This window comes from Tasmannia lanceolata, unplaced genomic scaffold (genome assembly GCF_043159265.1).
Source record: "Tasmannia lanceolata isolate RefF3 unplaced genomic scaffold, GAP_Taslan_0.1 ptg000023l, whole genome shotgun sequence".
Lineage (NCBI taxonomy): Eukaryota > Viridiplantae > Streptophyta > Magnoliopsida > Canellales > Winteraceae > Tasmannia > Tasmannia lanceolata.
In genome coordinates this window covers 17,010,359-17,027,774 of record NW_027518700.1, presented here as the reverse complement: position 1 = coordinate 17,027,774, position 17,416 = coordinate 17,010,359, and the positions used below count along the sequence as shown (strand labels likewise).

The 17,416-nt window shown below is 37.7% G+C and overlaps 1 protein-coding gene across 2 annotated transcripts in view; it reads left to right on the top strand.

Moving 5' to 3' along the window:
• Positions 1-7,760, top strand: part of GCP4 (GAMMA-TUBULIN COMPLEX PROTEIN 4) — a 67,702-nt gene extending 59,942 nt beyond the window's left edge. The window contains exons 15-16 of one of the 2 annotated variants that reach the window (XM_077366894.1): positions 7,133-7,255; positions 7,333-7,760. In XM_077366894.1, the coding sequence (XP_077223009.1) occupies positions 7,133-7,255; positions 7,333-7,398 (189 nt within the window). In that variant the 3' untranslated portion in view covers positions 7,399-7,760. Of the gene's footprint in view, positions 1-7,132; positions 7,256-7,332 lie in introns of those variants that run through there. The other variant, XR_013238291.1, reaches the window with a different exon arrangement.
• Positions 7,761-17,416: the final 9,656 nt, after the last annotated feature.

Below are 17,416 nucleotides of genomic sequence, written 5' to 3'. Positions count from 1 at the left end.
CACACGGCCACACCAATTACTCTATCCTCGCTCTTGCACACCCCTTTTTATTCTCGATTTCCTCATTAGCATTTTTCTCAATGTCATCAATTGTAGCAAAACCTGTGGGGGATTTTTGGTGTTAGTTCAAAGAATTATGTAGATTCATTCGGTAATAAACATACACTGAAACAACTTTTGAATTTAAAGCATACAACTTAATTCATTAGGTGAGCACGTAACAACAATCATCTCTAAAGAAACATTAATAGGGATCATGTTATGGCATTTAAACAATGTCAAACAGTTATTTTAACAAGGCAAACAACGTTTTACAAGTAACTTATGTTTGTTATTATTATTGTAATGCATGGGACGACTCATCCATGACAATCAAGCCCCCTTAGCTTGTTGTCCCGCCCCCAATACATTCCGCTACATTCGTCTGCAGGTAGTGGGCATGAGGGACATTTTACGACGTGCCTACTGGCCACTCCGCCTCTTAACATCACGGTCTAAGAGAATGCATTTGCCACCATGGGGTGCGCTAAAAATCCATGGCCAGCGCGGAATTTCATTATTCCTGAATGACTCATACCTCCGCCCAATCCACCAAATCATATTTCCCAATGCCATTTATTTCATTTATTTATTACCGGTTTTTCTGGTACGTCATCCATTTTCAATATTCGTAAGATATTCATTAGCAATTTTCTTGCTTCCAAAATATTTTCCTTTAACAAGGAATCATAGCACCTCATTATTTGTGAACATTAGCATCTCATTATTTATGGGCATAGCATCATTATTAAATCGATTGCATGCTACTAATATGACAAAACATGAGAGTGAAATATATGTCATTTAACAGCAGTTATGTCCACAAGTCATTATCATGAACTACTAAGAATCTTCATTGCATACGATTAAATCAATCATTGTCCAAGAGTGTAAGTTTAGAGTACCGCCACCTACTTGTTATTTGTGATGCGAAAGAGTGGGAAAATCATATGTCTGAATAGAGTTCGCTACTGGATCTGAAACAAAATGTATTCATTCTGTGTTCTCAACCCAGATTTCCAAATGATATACACATACACGTAGCCAAGGCTTGTGTGAAACTATATATTGTTAGGACTCTTAATTATCTTGGTTTACATATATATTTGGGTGCATATTCATCGGTTAGAGAATGTTTTTATTAAAAAGATAGGCGTAAACAATCTTCTTACATATTCTAATCCTCTCTCATCGAAAACGATTTTACAATATATATTCTATTACATATATGGGATGTTTTACCCAAAAGATACTCTTTAATGCTTAAATTTATAGCATTTATGTGCTGATTTTTAGAAAAATATATTCTTTGTGAATAGTAACATGTACACACCATGTGAAAATATATAACGAATTAATTGAAAAACAGAAATTAATGCGTGCTGATTTTGTATGAAAAACAGCCTAAAACCGTATAAAGATCACATGCATAGCCCTAATATTTCAAAAACATGCCCTGGAAATTTTAGATTGCAGTCAATAATATTTTTCATCAAGAAAATATGTTTTTTATATATTTATGGCATAAAATCTTAAAAAGAAAAATTCAAAACAAGGTTCCTGATTTAATAGAAAACCACAAAATCAAGCAAACATAGCTAGAAACCCTAATCAGATCAAATAAAAAAAATTCACAATTCGAGCAAGAAATATGAAAAACGGATTTTTCGGGCTCGAAAAACAGAAATTAGTACATGCTGATTTTGTATAAAAAACAGCTAAAACTATATAAAGATCTCACGCATAGCTCCAATCTTTCAACAACAATGCCCTGGAAATTTTAGATTGCAGTCAATAATATTTTTAATGAAGAAAATATGTTTTTTATATATTTTGGGCATAAAATCGTAAAAAGAAAAATTCAAAACAAGGTTCTTGATTTAATAGAAAATTACAAAATCAAGAAAACATTACTAGAAACCCTAATCAGATCAAATAAAGAACAAATAAAAAAATTCACAATTTGAGCAAAAAATATGAAAAATGGGTTTTTCGGGCACTTACTCGGAGACAAAAACCCAAAACGACGAAAAACATCAATTCTTCTTCTCATTTTCTTCTCTTTTTCTGTTCTTTTCTTCTTTTTTCTCTCTTCTTGGTTTTTGGACGTGCACGAGTAGGGTCGCAAAAGCCCATGTTTTGGGTTTTTAATAGCTAATGAGTTTTGCGCTTAAAGTTAGTTTTTCAATTAGATTTAATGTTAAAAGTTAGTTTCTTAATCTAAGTCTTCCACAATTAGTAAGAGTCAATCTTTATTAAAACTCCCTAAGGGTGTACTTATCAAATTTAACAACTAAACTAAAGTTTTTAAATAAAAATATAAAAATTATTAAAAAAATGCAAAGGTTTTAGTTATATTGTTAATAAAGGGTAGACATTTCAATTTTATAAAAAAGGGCTGTCAGGTGAGAGAATATGGCTTTTAGGACAAATATACCCCCCTTGCTTTTTCCCACCATCTTTTTAGGCTCTAATCCCTAAGCTATTTTCACCTACTCACTTCACCTTTTTCTTTCCCAACCCATCCAACGTGAAAAACAACCATTGCAGCCATTGCCATCCTATGCAAGCTCCAAACCCATTGTATTTTGGAAAAAAAAACACCATTACTTGTCACAAATTTGAACTTGGGTGATAAACATAGCTCCAAGTATGTCCATAATCCTCTACTTGAATAGGGTTTACATCTTTTTATGTTTTCATATTTTCATGTTATTTGTGCTTTGGTTTATTTTCATAGTCTCTGACAGCCTCTTTGTTTGGTTATTACCATGTTTATCTTGACCTCTATCTCTCTCCCTCTCCCTCTATCTCTCTCTATCTGTCTCTCTCTCTGTGTGTGTATAGAGAGAAGCCTGAATGGACATCGTATGTATACTTGGACTCTTGGAACCATTACTTAGGCCTTAGAACCACAATTTAGTGGTTCCGAGAGGTTACATAGTGGTTCCAGGACTGTAAATTATGGTTCCAAAGTGGTTGGTACATTGTAATACTACTTTATTGGTTGTCAAAGTGGTGGTGACTGTATCATTGGTGTTTTAAACATATTGAAACCATTACGTAGGCCTCGGAACCACAATTTAGTGGTTCAAAGACTGTAAATTATCGTTCCAAGAGTCCAAGTAGTGGTTGGTACATTGTAATACTATTTTAGTGGTTGTAAAAGTGATCATGACTGAATCATTGGTGTTTTAAACATATTGGAACCATTACGTAAGCCTCGGAACCGCAATTTAGTAAATCAAGGGTACCTTTTCAAATACTGTAAAAGAGGGGCTGTCAGGTACGGTAAGAGATGCATTTGGACGAAAATACCCCTCTTTTTAAAAACATAGTTTTACTTTTACCCATCACATCCACCCTTCTCTCCCTCTCTCTCTCTCTCTCTCTACAAATACGGGACAAAAAACTTGAACCAAAGGGAAGAGTGAAGTCCAATATTTTTGAAAAAATACAGTGGGTCAGCTTCACTGGATGATCCAAACCATTCATTTGTTGGTCCACAACTTAAAAATGTTCCACCCTGTAGTCCATCACCACAGGATGATTCTAACGCTCCGATCTTTAAAGGTAGGATCATACTAGCCATCCGATCTATAGGGGACTGCCCTTTATAGAAACGTCTATAGATCGTACGGTCAGGATCATTATGTGGAGATGATATATAGGGTGCAACCTATTTATGTTGTTGCCCAACAAAAGAATGGTTTTAAAAAATTGAAATTTGTGTCATTTTTTTAGGGAAATGTTATCAGCACTACTATATTTTGATGAGGGCACTCCTCACTTTATGAAAAATACGGTATGGACCGTACCATAGGATGATCCAAACTGTCCATTAGATGGGCCGAGTTGGGCTATGGGGTTATTTTTTTCCTGCTTTTGCCTCGGTCAACCCAAACCCAATTTGGAAAATCGGGTTGGGTTAGGGTTGAGAGATTTAAAGGCGGGTTGGGTTAGGGTTGGGGTTGACCCTCCTTGACCTGAGGCTCGGGTTTGGGTTGAGGTTTTGGGTCTTTTGGTTGTCTAGGGTTGCCCTTAACCCGACCCGGGTTAGGGTTAGGGTTGACCCCACCCGGCTCAAGTTGCACCCCTAAATACAAAGAAGCTTGACCACTATGCTACTAGATCCCATCGAAAGTCCGAGGGTTCCTTCGGACGTCCGAGTCGGAAGTTCGAAGGAACCCTCGGACTTCCGATGAGAGTCCAATAGAGTTGCCCACGCTACTGGACTCCCATCGGAAGTCCGAGGGTTCTTTCGGACTTTCGACTCGGACGTCCAAAGGAACCCTCGGACTTCTTATGGGAGTCCAGTAGAGTTGTCAAGTGTATACTTAGTGATTATGAGTACCTATACCACTATTATTACACTGATGATCACTTTTACAATGTAGCAACCCTTGTTTACACTCATGCTCACTCTTGGAACCACTAAATTGTGGTTCGGAGGTCTACATAATGGTTTCAAGTGTATACATACTGATTATGAGCACCTAGTACCACTTTTAATACACTCATGATCACTTTTACAGTGCATTAACCCCTATTTACACTCTTGGAACCATAATTTACACTCTTGGAACCACTATTTACACACTTGGAACCACTTAATTGTGGTTCTGAGGTCTAGGTAATGGTTTCGATTGTACGTATACTCATTATGAGTACCTAAGCCACTATAATACACTCATGATCACTCTTGGAACCATAATTTACACTCTTGGAACCACTATTTACACTCTTGAAACCACTAAATTGTGGTTCCGAGGTCTACATAATGGTTCCAAGTGTATACTTACTGATTATGAGTACCTATACCACTATTATTACACTGATGATCACTTGTACAATGTAGGAACCCTTGTTTACACTCTTGGAACCACTATTTACACACCTGGAACCACTAAATTGTGGTTCCGAGGTGTACATAATGGTTCCAAGTGTATACTTAGTGATTATGAGTACCTATACCACTATTATTACACTGATGATCACTTTTAAAACGTAGCAACCCTTGTTTACACCCTTGGAACCACTATTTACACATTTGGAACCACTAAATTGTGGTTCCGAGGTCTACATTATGGTTCCAAGTGTATACTTACTGATTATGAGTACCTGTACCACTATTATTACACTGATGATTACTTTTACAATGTAGCAACCCTTGTTTACACTCTTAGAACCACTATTTACACTCTTGGAACCACTAAATTGTGGTTACGAGGTCTACATTATGGTTCCAAGTGTATACTTACTGATTATGAGTACGTATACCACTATTATTACACTGATGATCACTTTTACAATGTAGGAACCCTTGTTTACACTCTTGGAACCACTATTTAATCAATTGGAACCACTAAATTGTGGTTCAGAGGTCTACATAATGGTTCCAAATGTGTAAATGGGTTGTTATGACTTATGAGTGCCTAAATAGAGTCACCAAATAGGTTGGATAATGGGTTTACAACCATTGAATCATTTAGAACTTTGGAACCATTGAACCATGGAACCATTGAGAGAGAGATGAGAATAACCAAACAAATACACCAACATAGAGAGGATGAGAATAAACAAAAAATCACAAAAAAGAAAACATGAAAACAACCTTGGATGGAGTTGCCCACGTTTTTGAAGCCTTGAGGAAGAAGAAGGTGGTAGGTAAATGGCAAGCTTCGAAAACCTTGCATGAAGTTTCCCACGTTTTTGAAGCCTAGAGGAAGAAGGTGGTAGGTAAATGGCAAGCTTCAAAACCCTTGCATGGAGTTTTCCACGTTTCTTAAGCCTTGAGGAAGAAGAAGGTGGTAGGTGAGAAGGTAAAAAGTGCATAGGGAAAGGTGCAAAAAGGTGAAGGGAAAAAGAGGTAGGAGGGGTGTTCTTGTCCTAACACTCTTCTCACCGTACCTGACACCCATTTTTTATAAAATTGAAATGTCTACCATTCATTCACAATTTAGCATAAACTTTGCATTTTTTTAATAATTTTCCCATAAAAATAAAAATCCAAAAGTTGCCTAATAAGACAACTTGTAACTATGCCTAACCCTGACAGAAAAAATGGTCATAACTTGCTCAAATCACGTCCGAATCGCTATATCTTAAGTCCGTTGGATAGGTATTCGAAATACCCATCTACCGGGACAAAAATCATGTCGAATGGACAAGATTTGATGCCCCAAAAATTGGTTATACTAAAAGAAACGAAAATACACTGATTTTTTGTCTAGGGATCTACGGTCCAAATTTAATTAAGGTTATTAACTTTCAAGGCCCGTTTGGGGCCGAGTCTTTACAGGGGCTGTTTAGATACGCAGATTTTAGAATCCGGGATTTCTTCAAAATTGTAGCCAAGAGACAAGAGAAGAAGTGGACCCGCCGTCATTTTTGACTCTTTTTTGACTTCTCGCCCTATATTTCCAGGTTTTAGAAATCTTAGGATGCAGGAGAGATTTTTAAAACCTGAATTTCTCACTTAAAATCAAAGAAACGCTGTCATACAACAGCTTGATCGTGAACCCTCTTTTACACTATTTTCAAACTAAAAACCTGGATTCTAAAATCCACGAATCCAAACGGCCCCTTAGAGTCAAAGACTCTTCACTACAGTCGGTGTGAAGGACAAACTTCTTGTAAAGTCGAATGGCAACTCACCTGTTGAAAACACGTTGTTCACTTTACAAGAGCTGTGGGAGCTTGATAATGATCTCTTCCAACAGCGAACAGTATAACTCAGCGGAGTCAAGTTCTCACTGGGGGAGAGGAGTTGATGCCGCTATGGACCCACAAGCCTTCAAAGTGTATCCAAGGTTACACAAATTTATGAGCGATGGATAGTGACAAGTAGTTGACTGCAGATCGAAGTCTTTAGGGAGTTTTCTACATCCTTCTATTTTGTTCATTATCAGTTTGATGGAATTTATGGGCATATTAATTTTTTCCACCTATGTCATATTTAATGATTAGGGATATTTTTGAATTGGGACATTGCAGTTCTATTGGCTTTTTCAGGATTTCTGTTTACCAAACTTACTGCAGCTTTCTTTGCTACTGAACTTTAATGAGTTCTCACTTCTCATTACATTGTCAGGACTTCTACAAGCAATCAAATGCTTTATACACAATACTTCGAAGTAGCAGGCTTGCGGGACACCAGCGAGCCCCTTTCCTGCGACAATTCCTTCTGCGTCTAAATTTCAATTCCTTCTTTGAGGTAATTGCATACCTTGAATGCATATTATATTGTTCTAGTAAGATTTAGAAAATTCATAGCACCTTATCTAACAACAGGCAACCGCGAGAGGAGTTTTGAACGTTGTCAGATCACGTCCAGCTGTTCCTGCCTTGCACCAATAAAGACCATAGTTGTGCATCACCATGATCGATTGCATTGCATCACTGTACTTGGGATGGCTCCACTCACAGCGATCAATTTCTGCGCGCACAACATTTCGGATTGTGGATTCTTGATTGCAAAACAACTACAGGTATTCTATTTATTGCAGTGTAAACTCTACTTATATAATCAAGTGGGTTAACTCAATTCAGGTATTGTTGTTGCTAGCATCAATGTATGAGGGCTTCACCTTTTGAGTGAAGATGTATAGGATCCATGGATCTTGTGTATTCCCTTCATTCTTCTTTTTATTTCTTGATTCTATTCAATGTTTGTATAAGTAGATTAACTCTAATGGAACATGGTGCTTTCATTACTTCAATTAGTGGCGCACACCAGATTAATTTGGGGGTTATGAACCCATTTAAGAAAATTTAGCAGTTTGGTTAGACAATGCTCGCCATCAAACTGATTTTTGCAGAACAAAGATAGGTAACACATGCCTTTGAAGTCTATTCCAGCAGCTCACTTTCCTCTTTACACTCGTTGATGGAGAAGAATGGCCGGAACTTGGGCCTATGCAACGGAAACAACCACATGAATCAACTGTTTCTGTTGGTTGCCGGCTTGCCTGTGGCTCCTGTGGTATGGGCCCAAATGAAGATAGCTGTGATATGTCTTAATTTTTTATCTGAATATATCAGCCTTCTGCAAAGATATGGCAACATAGGAAAGAGATTATAAGATTTTACTTGGAAAAAACTGCGTGATTTAGACTCGCAATTCGCAATGCCATATCACTAATATCCTTAATCCATTGAGATTCTCTCCCCCGTGTCTCCAAGTAAAATCAAAACTTTTATCTTGAGCTCCACTTTACTGCATCTGTAACGCCGAACAACAAGAAGTCCAAGTCTAGAGGCATAAAGAATCTAATATCAAAGACTGTCGAACAAGAAAAACTGCATGAACTTATCATGTGCTTGAAAAAGGAAATTGTGATTTTAACAAGCAAAAGATACAGGGTTAAAAATTTTTTTTCTTCTAAAGTTGCAGTTCTTGGAGGTCGATTAGATGTGTCTTGTTTAAAATATAGTTGCAGCAAAACCAGTTTCTTTAAGAAACATTATTTTAAAGTTCTTTTTTTCCCTATGATCCTCACCCCAATTTTTAGGTCGGGACTTTTCCTTACGGATGGGTGCAATCACCCATAAACCACATACATTGGGTACGCCTGAGGATTTGAACTTGCGTCAATGGGGAGTGACTTTAAGCCAAGAGCAACACTCTTATGCGTTTTGATTTTAAAATTTTAATGAAACTTATAGGAAACTATTGGAACATATATTGAAACGAAAACAAATATATATATATATATATATATATATATATATATATATATATATATATATATATATATATATATATATATGAGAAAACGGTTCCTACACATATGTGTAGAGAGTTCTCTACACACTAGCTTAAAATACAATGGGGGCCGACATTGTTTGGGTGATCCAAGCCAGCCATTTTAAAGGCCCTCACATAGATAGGGTGTCTACAAAAAATCAGATCCATAGGATCATCCCAACCCTACGACTTGTGGAGGTAAAATGGATGTCTTTAAACCTTCACAAATTAGTTCATTTTTTACCTCCACAGTTCGAATGGTTAGGATGATCCAATGGATCTGATTTTTTGTGGACACCCTATCTATGTGAGGGCCTTAAAAATGAATGGTTTGGATCACCCAAATAATGTGGCCCCCACTGTATTTTAAGCCAGTGTGTAGAGAAGTTATCTACACATGTGTAGGAACCGTTTTCTCTCTCTCTCTCTCTCTCTCTCTATATATATATATATATATATATATATATATATATATATATATATATATGAGGAAAATGTTGGTGAGCTTAAGCGCCCAATCACATTGGGGCCTACTTTGTTAGGATGATCCAAAGCATTCATTTGAAAGGCCCTTACATAGGATGTCCACAAATCTGCCCATTTTTGTCCTCCACGAAAGGAGGGGTTAGGATGATCTTATGGAGCTGATTTTTGGTACACACCCTATCTATGATAGGGCCTTGGAAATGAATGGTTTGGATCACCATAGAAAATGTGGGACCCATGTGATTGGGCCGCTTAAGCTCACCATAAGTTTGGTGAGCTTAAGCTCACCAACACTTTCCTCTATATATATATATATATATATGAAAAAACGGTTTCTACACACAAGTGTAGATAAGTTATCTACACACTAGCTTAAAATATAGTGAATGACGTATTGTTTTGAGTGATACATACCATTCATTTGATTGGCCCTCACATAGATAGGGTGTCCACAAAAAATCAGCTCCATAGGATCATCCCAATCCTACGATTTGTGGAGGTAAAATGGACGTGTATAAACCTTCACAAATCTGTCCATTTTTTGCCTCCACGGTTCGAAGGGTTAGGATGATCCTATGACGTTGATTTTCTAGGCACACCCTATCTATGTGAGGGCCCATCAAATGAATGCTTTGGATCACCCAAACAATGTGGGCCCCACGATATTTTAAGCTAGTGTGTAGATAACTTATCTACACTTGTGTGTAGAAACCGTTCTGAGAGAGAGAGAGAGAGAGAGAGAGAGAGAGAGAGAGAGAGAGAGAGAGAGAGAACGGTTTCTACACACAAGTGTAGATAAGTTATCTACGCACTAGCTTAAAATACGGTGGAGGGCATATTGTTTGGGTGATCCAAGCCATTCATTTGATTGGCCCTCACATAGATGGGGTGTCCATAAAAAATCAGCTCCATTGGATCATCCCAACCCTACGATTTGTAGAGGTAAAATGGACGTGTATAAACTTTCACAAATCTGTCCATTTTTTGCCTCCACAGTTCGAAGGGTTAAAGGATGATCTTATGGAGTTGATTTTTTGTGGACACCCTATCTATGTGAGGGCCAATCAAATGAATGGTTTAGATCACCCAAACAATGTGGGCCTCCATTGTATTTTAAGCTAGTGTGTAGATAACTTATCTACACTTGTGTGTAGAAACCGTTCTCTCTCTCTCTCTCTCTCTCTCTATATATATATATATATATATATATATATATATATATATATATATATATATAGAGAGAGAGAGAGAGAGAGAGAGAGAGAGAGAGAGAGAGGAAAGTGTTGGTGAGCTTAAGCTCACCAAACTTATGGTGTGCTTAAGCGCCTCAATCACATGGGTCCCACATTTTCTATGGTGATCCAAACCATTCATTTGCAAGGCCTTATCATAGATAGGGTGTGTACAAAAAATTAGCTCCATAGGATCATCCTAACCCCTCCATTTGTGAAGGACAAAAATGGGCAGATTTGTTGACAAACAATGTCTGTCCATTTTGACCTCCACAAATGGATGGGTTAGGATGATCCTATGGAGCTGATTTTTGGTACACACCCCATCTATGTAAGGGCCTTTCAAATGAATGCTTTGGATCATCCTAACAAAGTACGCCCCCATGTGATTGGGCGCTTAAGCTCACCAACACTTTCCTCATATATATATATATATATATATATATATATATATATATATATATGGGAAAATTATTAAAAAAATGCAAAGTTTTGGTGAAATTGTGAATCAAGGGTGACATTTCAAATTCATGAGAAAGGGGCTGTCAGGTACGAAAATATGGCTTTTAGGACAAGTATATCCCCCTTGCTTTTCCCACGTCTTTTTAGGCTGTAATCCCCATGTTATTTTCACCTACCCATTTCACCTTTTTCTTTCTGCTTCCTCAAGCCTTCCAACGTGATAAACTCCATTGCCATACATTTCAAGCTCCATTGCCTGTATTTTAGGAAAAAAAAAACTCCATTGCTTCTCACAAATTTTTATTTGGGTGATAAACATAGCTCCGGTAGGTCCATTCTCCTATACTTGAATAGGTTTTACATCTTGTTTTCATATATTTTTGTGCTTTGGTTTATTTTCATCCTCTTTAGCAGGCTCTTTGTTTGGTTGCCATGTTTATCTTGACCTCTCTCTCTCTCTCTCTCTCTGTGTGTGTGTGTGTGTGTGTGTGTGTGTAAGCCTGAATGGAATTCCTATGTATACAATCATGTTTGGTTACATGTTTGAACCAATTTATTAGTCACGGAACCACTTTTTATACCCCGGAACCATTATTAATTATTCGAAAGCAATCAATAGTGGTTCCTAGAATAGAAATAGTTATTCTGAGTGTGTACATACACTCATGACCCTTTTTAATCAATATGAGATACTATTTATATAGTTGGAACCATTACGTAGGCTTCAGAACCACAATTGAGTGGTTTCGATTGGTTAAATGGTGGTTCCAAGAGTGTGAATTATGGTTCCAAGAGTGCAAGTAGTGATTGGTAAACTGTAATATTGTTGTATTGGTTTTAAAGTGATCATGAGTGTATCATTGGTATTTTAAACATAGTATACACTTGGAACCATTACGTAGGCCTCGGAACCACAATTTAGTGGTTCCGAGAGGTTAAATAGTGGTTCCAAGAGTGTAAATTACAGTTCCAAGAGTCTAAGTAGTGGTTGGTACATTGTAATAGTATTGTATTGGTTGTAAAAGTGATAATTAGTATATCATTGGTGTTTTAAACATATTGGGACCATTACGTAGGCCTCGAAACTAGTGTATCATCAGTGTTTTAAACATCTTGGAACCATTACATAGGCCTCGGAACATGAATTTAGTAATTTCCATTTTTTAAATAATGGTTCCAAGTGTGTAAATTATGGTTCCAAGAGTGCAAGTAGTGGTTGGTACATTTTAATAGTATTGCATTGGTTGTAAAAGTGATCATGAGTGTATCATTGGTGTTTTAAACATGTTGGAACCATTATGTAGGCCTCGAAACCATAATTTAGTGGTTCCGAGGGGTTAAATAATTGTTTCAAGTGTGTAAATTTTGGTTCCAAGAGTGTAGGTAGTGTTTGGTACATTGTAATAGTATTGTTTGGTTGTAAAAGTCATCAAGAGTGTATCATTGGTCTTTTAAACATCTTGGAACCATTACGTAGGCCTCAGAACCCCAATTTAGTGGTTCCGAAGGGTTACATAGTGGTTCAAAGAGTGTGAATTATGGTTCCAAGAGTGCAAGTAGTGGTTGGTACATTGTAATAGTATTTTATTGGTTGTAAAAGTGATCAAGAGTGTATCATTAGTGTTTTAAACATATTGGAACCATTACGTAGGCCTCAGAACTCTTATTTAGTGGTTCAGATGGCTAAAAATAGTTGTTTCAAGATGTAAATTATGGTTCTAAGAGTGCAAGTAGTGGTTGGTATATTGTAATAGTATTGTTTTGGTTGTAAAAGTGATCATGAGTGTATCAGTGGTGTTTTAAACATCTTGGAACCATTACGTAGGCATCAGAACCATAATTTAGTAGTTTCGATTTTGTAAATAGCGGTTCCAAGAGTGTAAATTATGGTTCCAAGGGTGCAAGTAGTGGTTAGTACATTGTAATAGTGATCATGAGTGGTTGGTACATTGTAGTAGTGTATCATTGAAACCATTACGTAGGCCTCGGAACCACAATTTAGTGGTTCCGAGGGGTTAAATAGTGGTTCGAAGAGTGTAAATTATGGTTCGAAGAGTGAAAGTAGTGGTTGATACATTGTAATAGTGATCATGAGTATATCATTGGTGTTTTAAACATCTTAGAATCATTATATAGGCCTCGGAACCACAATTAAGTAGTTCTGAGGGGTTAAATAGTGGTTCCAAGAGTGCAAGTAGTGGTTGGTACATTGTAAAAGTGATCATGAGTGTGTCATTTGTGTTTTAAACATCTTGGAACCGTTACGTAGGCCTCAGAACTACAATTTAGTGGTTCGGAGGGGTTAAATAGTGGTTCCAAGAGTGTAAATTATGGTTCGAAGAGTGAAAGTAGTGGTTTGTACATTCTAAAAGTGATCATGAGTGTATCATTTATTTTTTAAACATCTTAGAACCATTACGTAGGCCTCGGAACCACAATTTAGTGATTCTGAGGGGTTAAATAGTGGTTCCAATAATGTAAATTATGGTTCCAAGAGTGCAAGTAGTGGTTGGTACATCGTAATAGTATTGTTTTGGTTGTAAAAGTGATCAGTAGTGTATCTGTGGTCTTTTAAACATCTTGGAACCATTACGTAGGCTTCAGAACCATAATTTAGTGGTTTCGATTTTGTAAATAGTGGTTCCAAGAGTGTAAATTATGGTTCCAAGGGTGGAAGTAGTGGTTGGTACATTGTAATAGTGATCCTGAGTGTATCATTGGCGTTTTAAACATCTTGGAACCATTACGTAGGCCTCGGAACCACAATTTAGTAGTTCTGAGGGATTAAATAGTGGTTCGAAGAGTGTAAATTATGGTTCTAAGAGTGAAAGTAGTACTTGGTACATTGTAATAGTGATCATGAGTGTATCATTGGTGTTTTAAACATCTTGGAACCATTACGTAGGCCTCGGAACCACAATTTATTGGTTCCGAGGGGTTAAATAGTGGTTCCAAGAGTGCAAGTAGTGGTTGGTTCATTGTAAAAGTGATCATGAGTGTATCATTTGCGTTTTAAACATCTTGGAACCATTACGTATGCCTCGGAACCACAATTTAGTGGTTCTGAGGGGTTTAGTAGTGGTTCCAACAATGTAAATTATGGTTCAAAGAGTGTAAATTATGGTTCTAAGAGTGTAAATTAGTGGTTCCGCACCTACGCAAAACATGTATGTTTCATTATTACTCACTCGATATGATTTCCATATTTAATCCATCATTTTATCGATTGTTGCAACTTTTTTTTGTAGGCCAGGTGTGTCCTTCGCACCTCCTTTCTTTGCTTAGGGATGTAGTTGTTGGTTTTTTGTGTACAAAGTGGCATTGATTTTGGGACCCTTATTACTGCACATGATACTTACTCACATAGAATTGGTAGAAATTAAACGTTGTAGCCACTATTTGGCCGGAAGTGTACATTTTTTAGAACCACAATTTTGAGTTGGGCATCATTTAATTGATATTGGATACACTCTCTTCATATTGGAATCACTATTTCTGAATTTGGAACCATTGTCCTGACACTGTAACCACTCTCTATCCATATTGGAACCACTCTTTTGACACTGGAAATGATAGGGTTGACCTCAGAACCACTCTTATCCTAATGGAATTAATATTTGGACGTGGGAACCACTTTGGTCGGAAGTCTTAAGGAACGTTCGGACTCCCGAATGAATCCTAGTATAGTTGGCCTCCTTTCTGGGTTCATTCGGGAGTCCCAATGAACTCCAGTAGAGTTGGGCTCCTTTCTGGGTTCACTCGGGAGTCTGAAGGTTCATTCGGTCTCCCGAATGACCTCCAGCAGAGTTGGCACTGAATCTTGGGTTCATTCGGGAATCCGAATGAACCTTCAGAAGTACTATTCGGAAGTCCGAAGGTTCATCCGGACTCCCGAATGAACTCCAGTAGAGTTGGCACTCAAACTTGGCTTCATTCAGACTACCGAATGAACTCCATTAGAGTTGGGCACCTTTGCCAGGTTCACTCGATTCGGAAGTCCGAAGGTTCATTCGGACTTCTGAATGACCTCCAGTAGAGTTGGCACTGAATCCTGGGTTCTTTTGGGAGTCCGAGTGAACCTTTGGAAGTCCGAAGGTTCATTCGAACTCCCGAATGAAATCCAGTAGAAATTCGACCAATTATGGGCATCATTCGGGAGTTCGAATCGAAGGTCCAAACGAACGTTCGGACTTTCGATTGACTTCCAGTAGACTTGGCTTCCTCTCTGGGAACAATTCGGACTTCTAAAGGTGTCATTCAAACTCCTGAATGATGTCCAGTAGATTTTGCACCAAATCTGTGCATCATTCAGGAGTCCGAATGATGCCTTCGGGAGTCCGAATGAGTTCCAGTCAGGGAAAAAAACAACCAAAAAAGAGCAAAAAAATACGAAGTTAAATGAACAAAAAAAAACATGTCTCTCATGAGTCGATTATCATATAAACCCGCACAAGTTGAGCAATGAAGCACTTTGAGTACATGTTGGTGAGTTAAGATTAACAAAACAAATGCATTGAATTGAATCCAAAAGTTTTACACTGTACAACATAAGCAGCATAACCCCAGAATAACCGTACAACATGACTTGCATACAACATTCTGATAAGCAGTTTCATTACAGAAGAACCATAACATGAACATCAGTTTCATTTTCATTACAAAGCAACATGACCTCGTCCCAAAACAACCATCTCATTTCCTCCGTTCAGGACCCCCTACAGGGTTACCGTCCCATACACCCCGTTTAACATTTCAGAGAGTAGAGTAGGTCTTATAGCTGTAATATCTTCTTGTGTAAAATCTAAACTAGCGTCACGGGTGAGGTATTCCATCTCTTTCAAAACAAACAACCCACACTCGTAGCTGCAAAACAGGAAGACTATCAACATCAAGAATTAAGAGTTAATAGTATGTTTCCTAAGTGAAGTAATTCCAAGTTACATCACATGTTCTCTTGTGTGGGCCGAGAAGCCACTTCTTCCCAGCGGAATTCACTTATATCAATGTCCTTCACCCTTTTGAACCATTCGACAAGGTAATTAACCTACAATTGAATAATTTGCGTATGTTAGGGCAGTATTGACTCCAAATTAATATTTAGTGTACGAATAAATATGGGTTACTACTCACAAGGGGTTGCACCCTTCCATAATACGTGCAACCGACAAGAGAGTTGTAAAGAAAGAAGGTACGCTAACCCATATCTAAGACCAGAAGAACCCAGTGCATGTCACAGTTGATTGGAATGATAACTTTTCTTAGCTCTTCTACGGGGATGTTTTGTAGACGGCTTACGTACTTGCCACATACTTCAGGATCTTGACAACTACTGACAACTACAACTTGCTGCAACGACCAAGAGAAATGTCATAATTCGATGCAGCCTTAGATACAAAAAAAAAAACTTCAACTGTAAGTGACATTTATCTTACGTATAGATGGGTAGAAAGGCAAACACATTCTCCCTTTCTGTCTTTTCGGACACCTTCATCCCGACAGTTCATGTAGTCGGTATATACATTCACAATCTACAGAACAAATCATAAGTCAATGAACCATACTGAACAAGGAATGTCTAACGAAGAATAGCTCAATCTATCGTTACTTCCCTGAACCATATCTAACAAATATCGTAATATCTTACCGGGGATGATAACCTCCCTATAGGATTGGTTAGTATAACCAAGTCCTCTTTACACATGTAGTAGCAATCGCTTTCAATGACTTTGTCACTACAAAAAAGTAACAAGTCATTTCCCTCTATGACATATTAAAAGCTCAAATAGTTTTTTGGTCGAGATGTATCGAAAGCTCGTATTATTCTACGTAGAGTTGAAAAACATGAAAAGGGAAGGCTAACACAGTCTACGTTGTAAGGAACTTTACCAAGGTTCAAGCTCTTCCAATGCATCCACCTTGTTCACTACTGGCCCGGTGACTTTGCCAACATCATCCTTGCTTTTCGCTTGCCTATGTAATATCGTGAACTCACTGCTCTACTAGGTGTTGTTCGCCTTCGACGTTGCTTTACATTGTTTTCAATGCTCCCAATAGGTCTCTTATTTTGTTTACTCTTCATTTCGGGAGTGTCAAGCAATATAGCAACTATATTAGCTGCAGCCTTCCTGTCAACCTCTGTAATTTGACTATTAATATAGGTATGGTCTATTGGATCAACAACCACATCTTTCCCAACATCATACCCATACTCTACAATATCCATCGTCTTCGAATCATCTACTAATCCACCCTCCCTTATTCGCCCATTATCACTCCCAACATCATGCCCATACTCTACAATATCCATCGTCTTTGAATATTCTACTAATCCACCCTCCCCTATTCACCCCTTATCACTCCCTATCCCAACGTCCCCACCTTTCTTTTCAGCATGTCCTGTTTTATCCACTTGTTCATCTTCCTTTTTTTGCTTCTTCTTTGTTCGAGC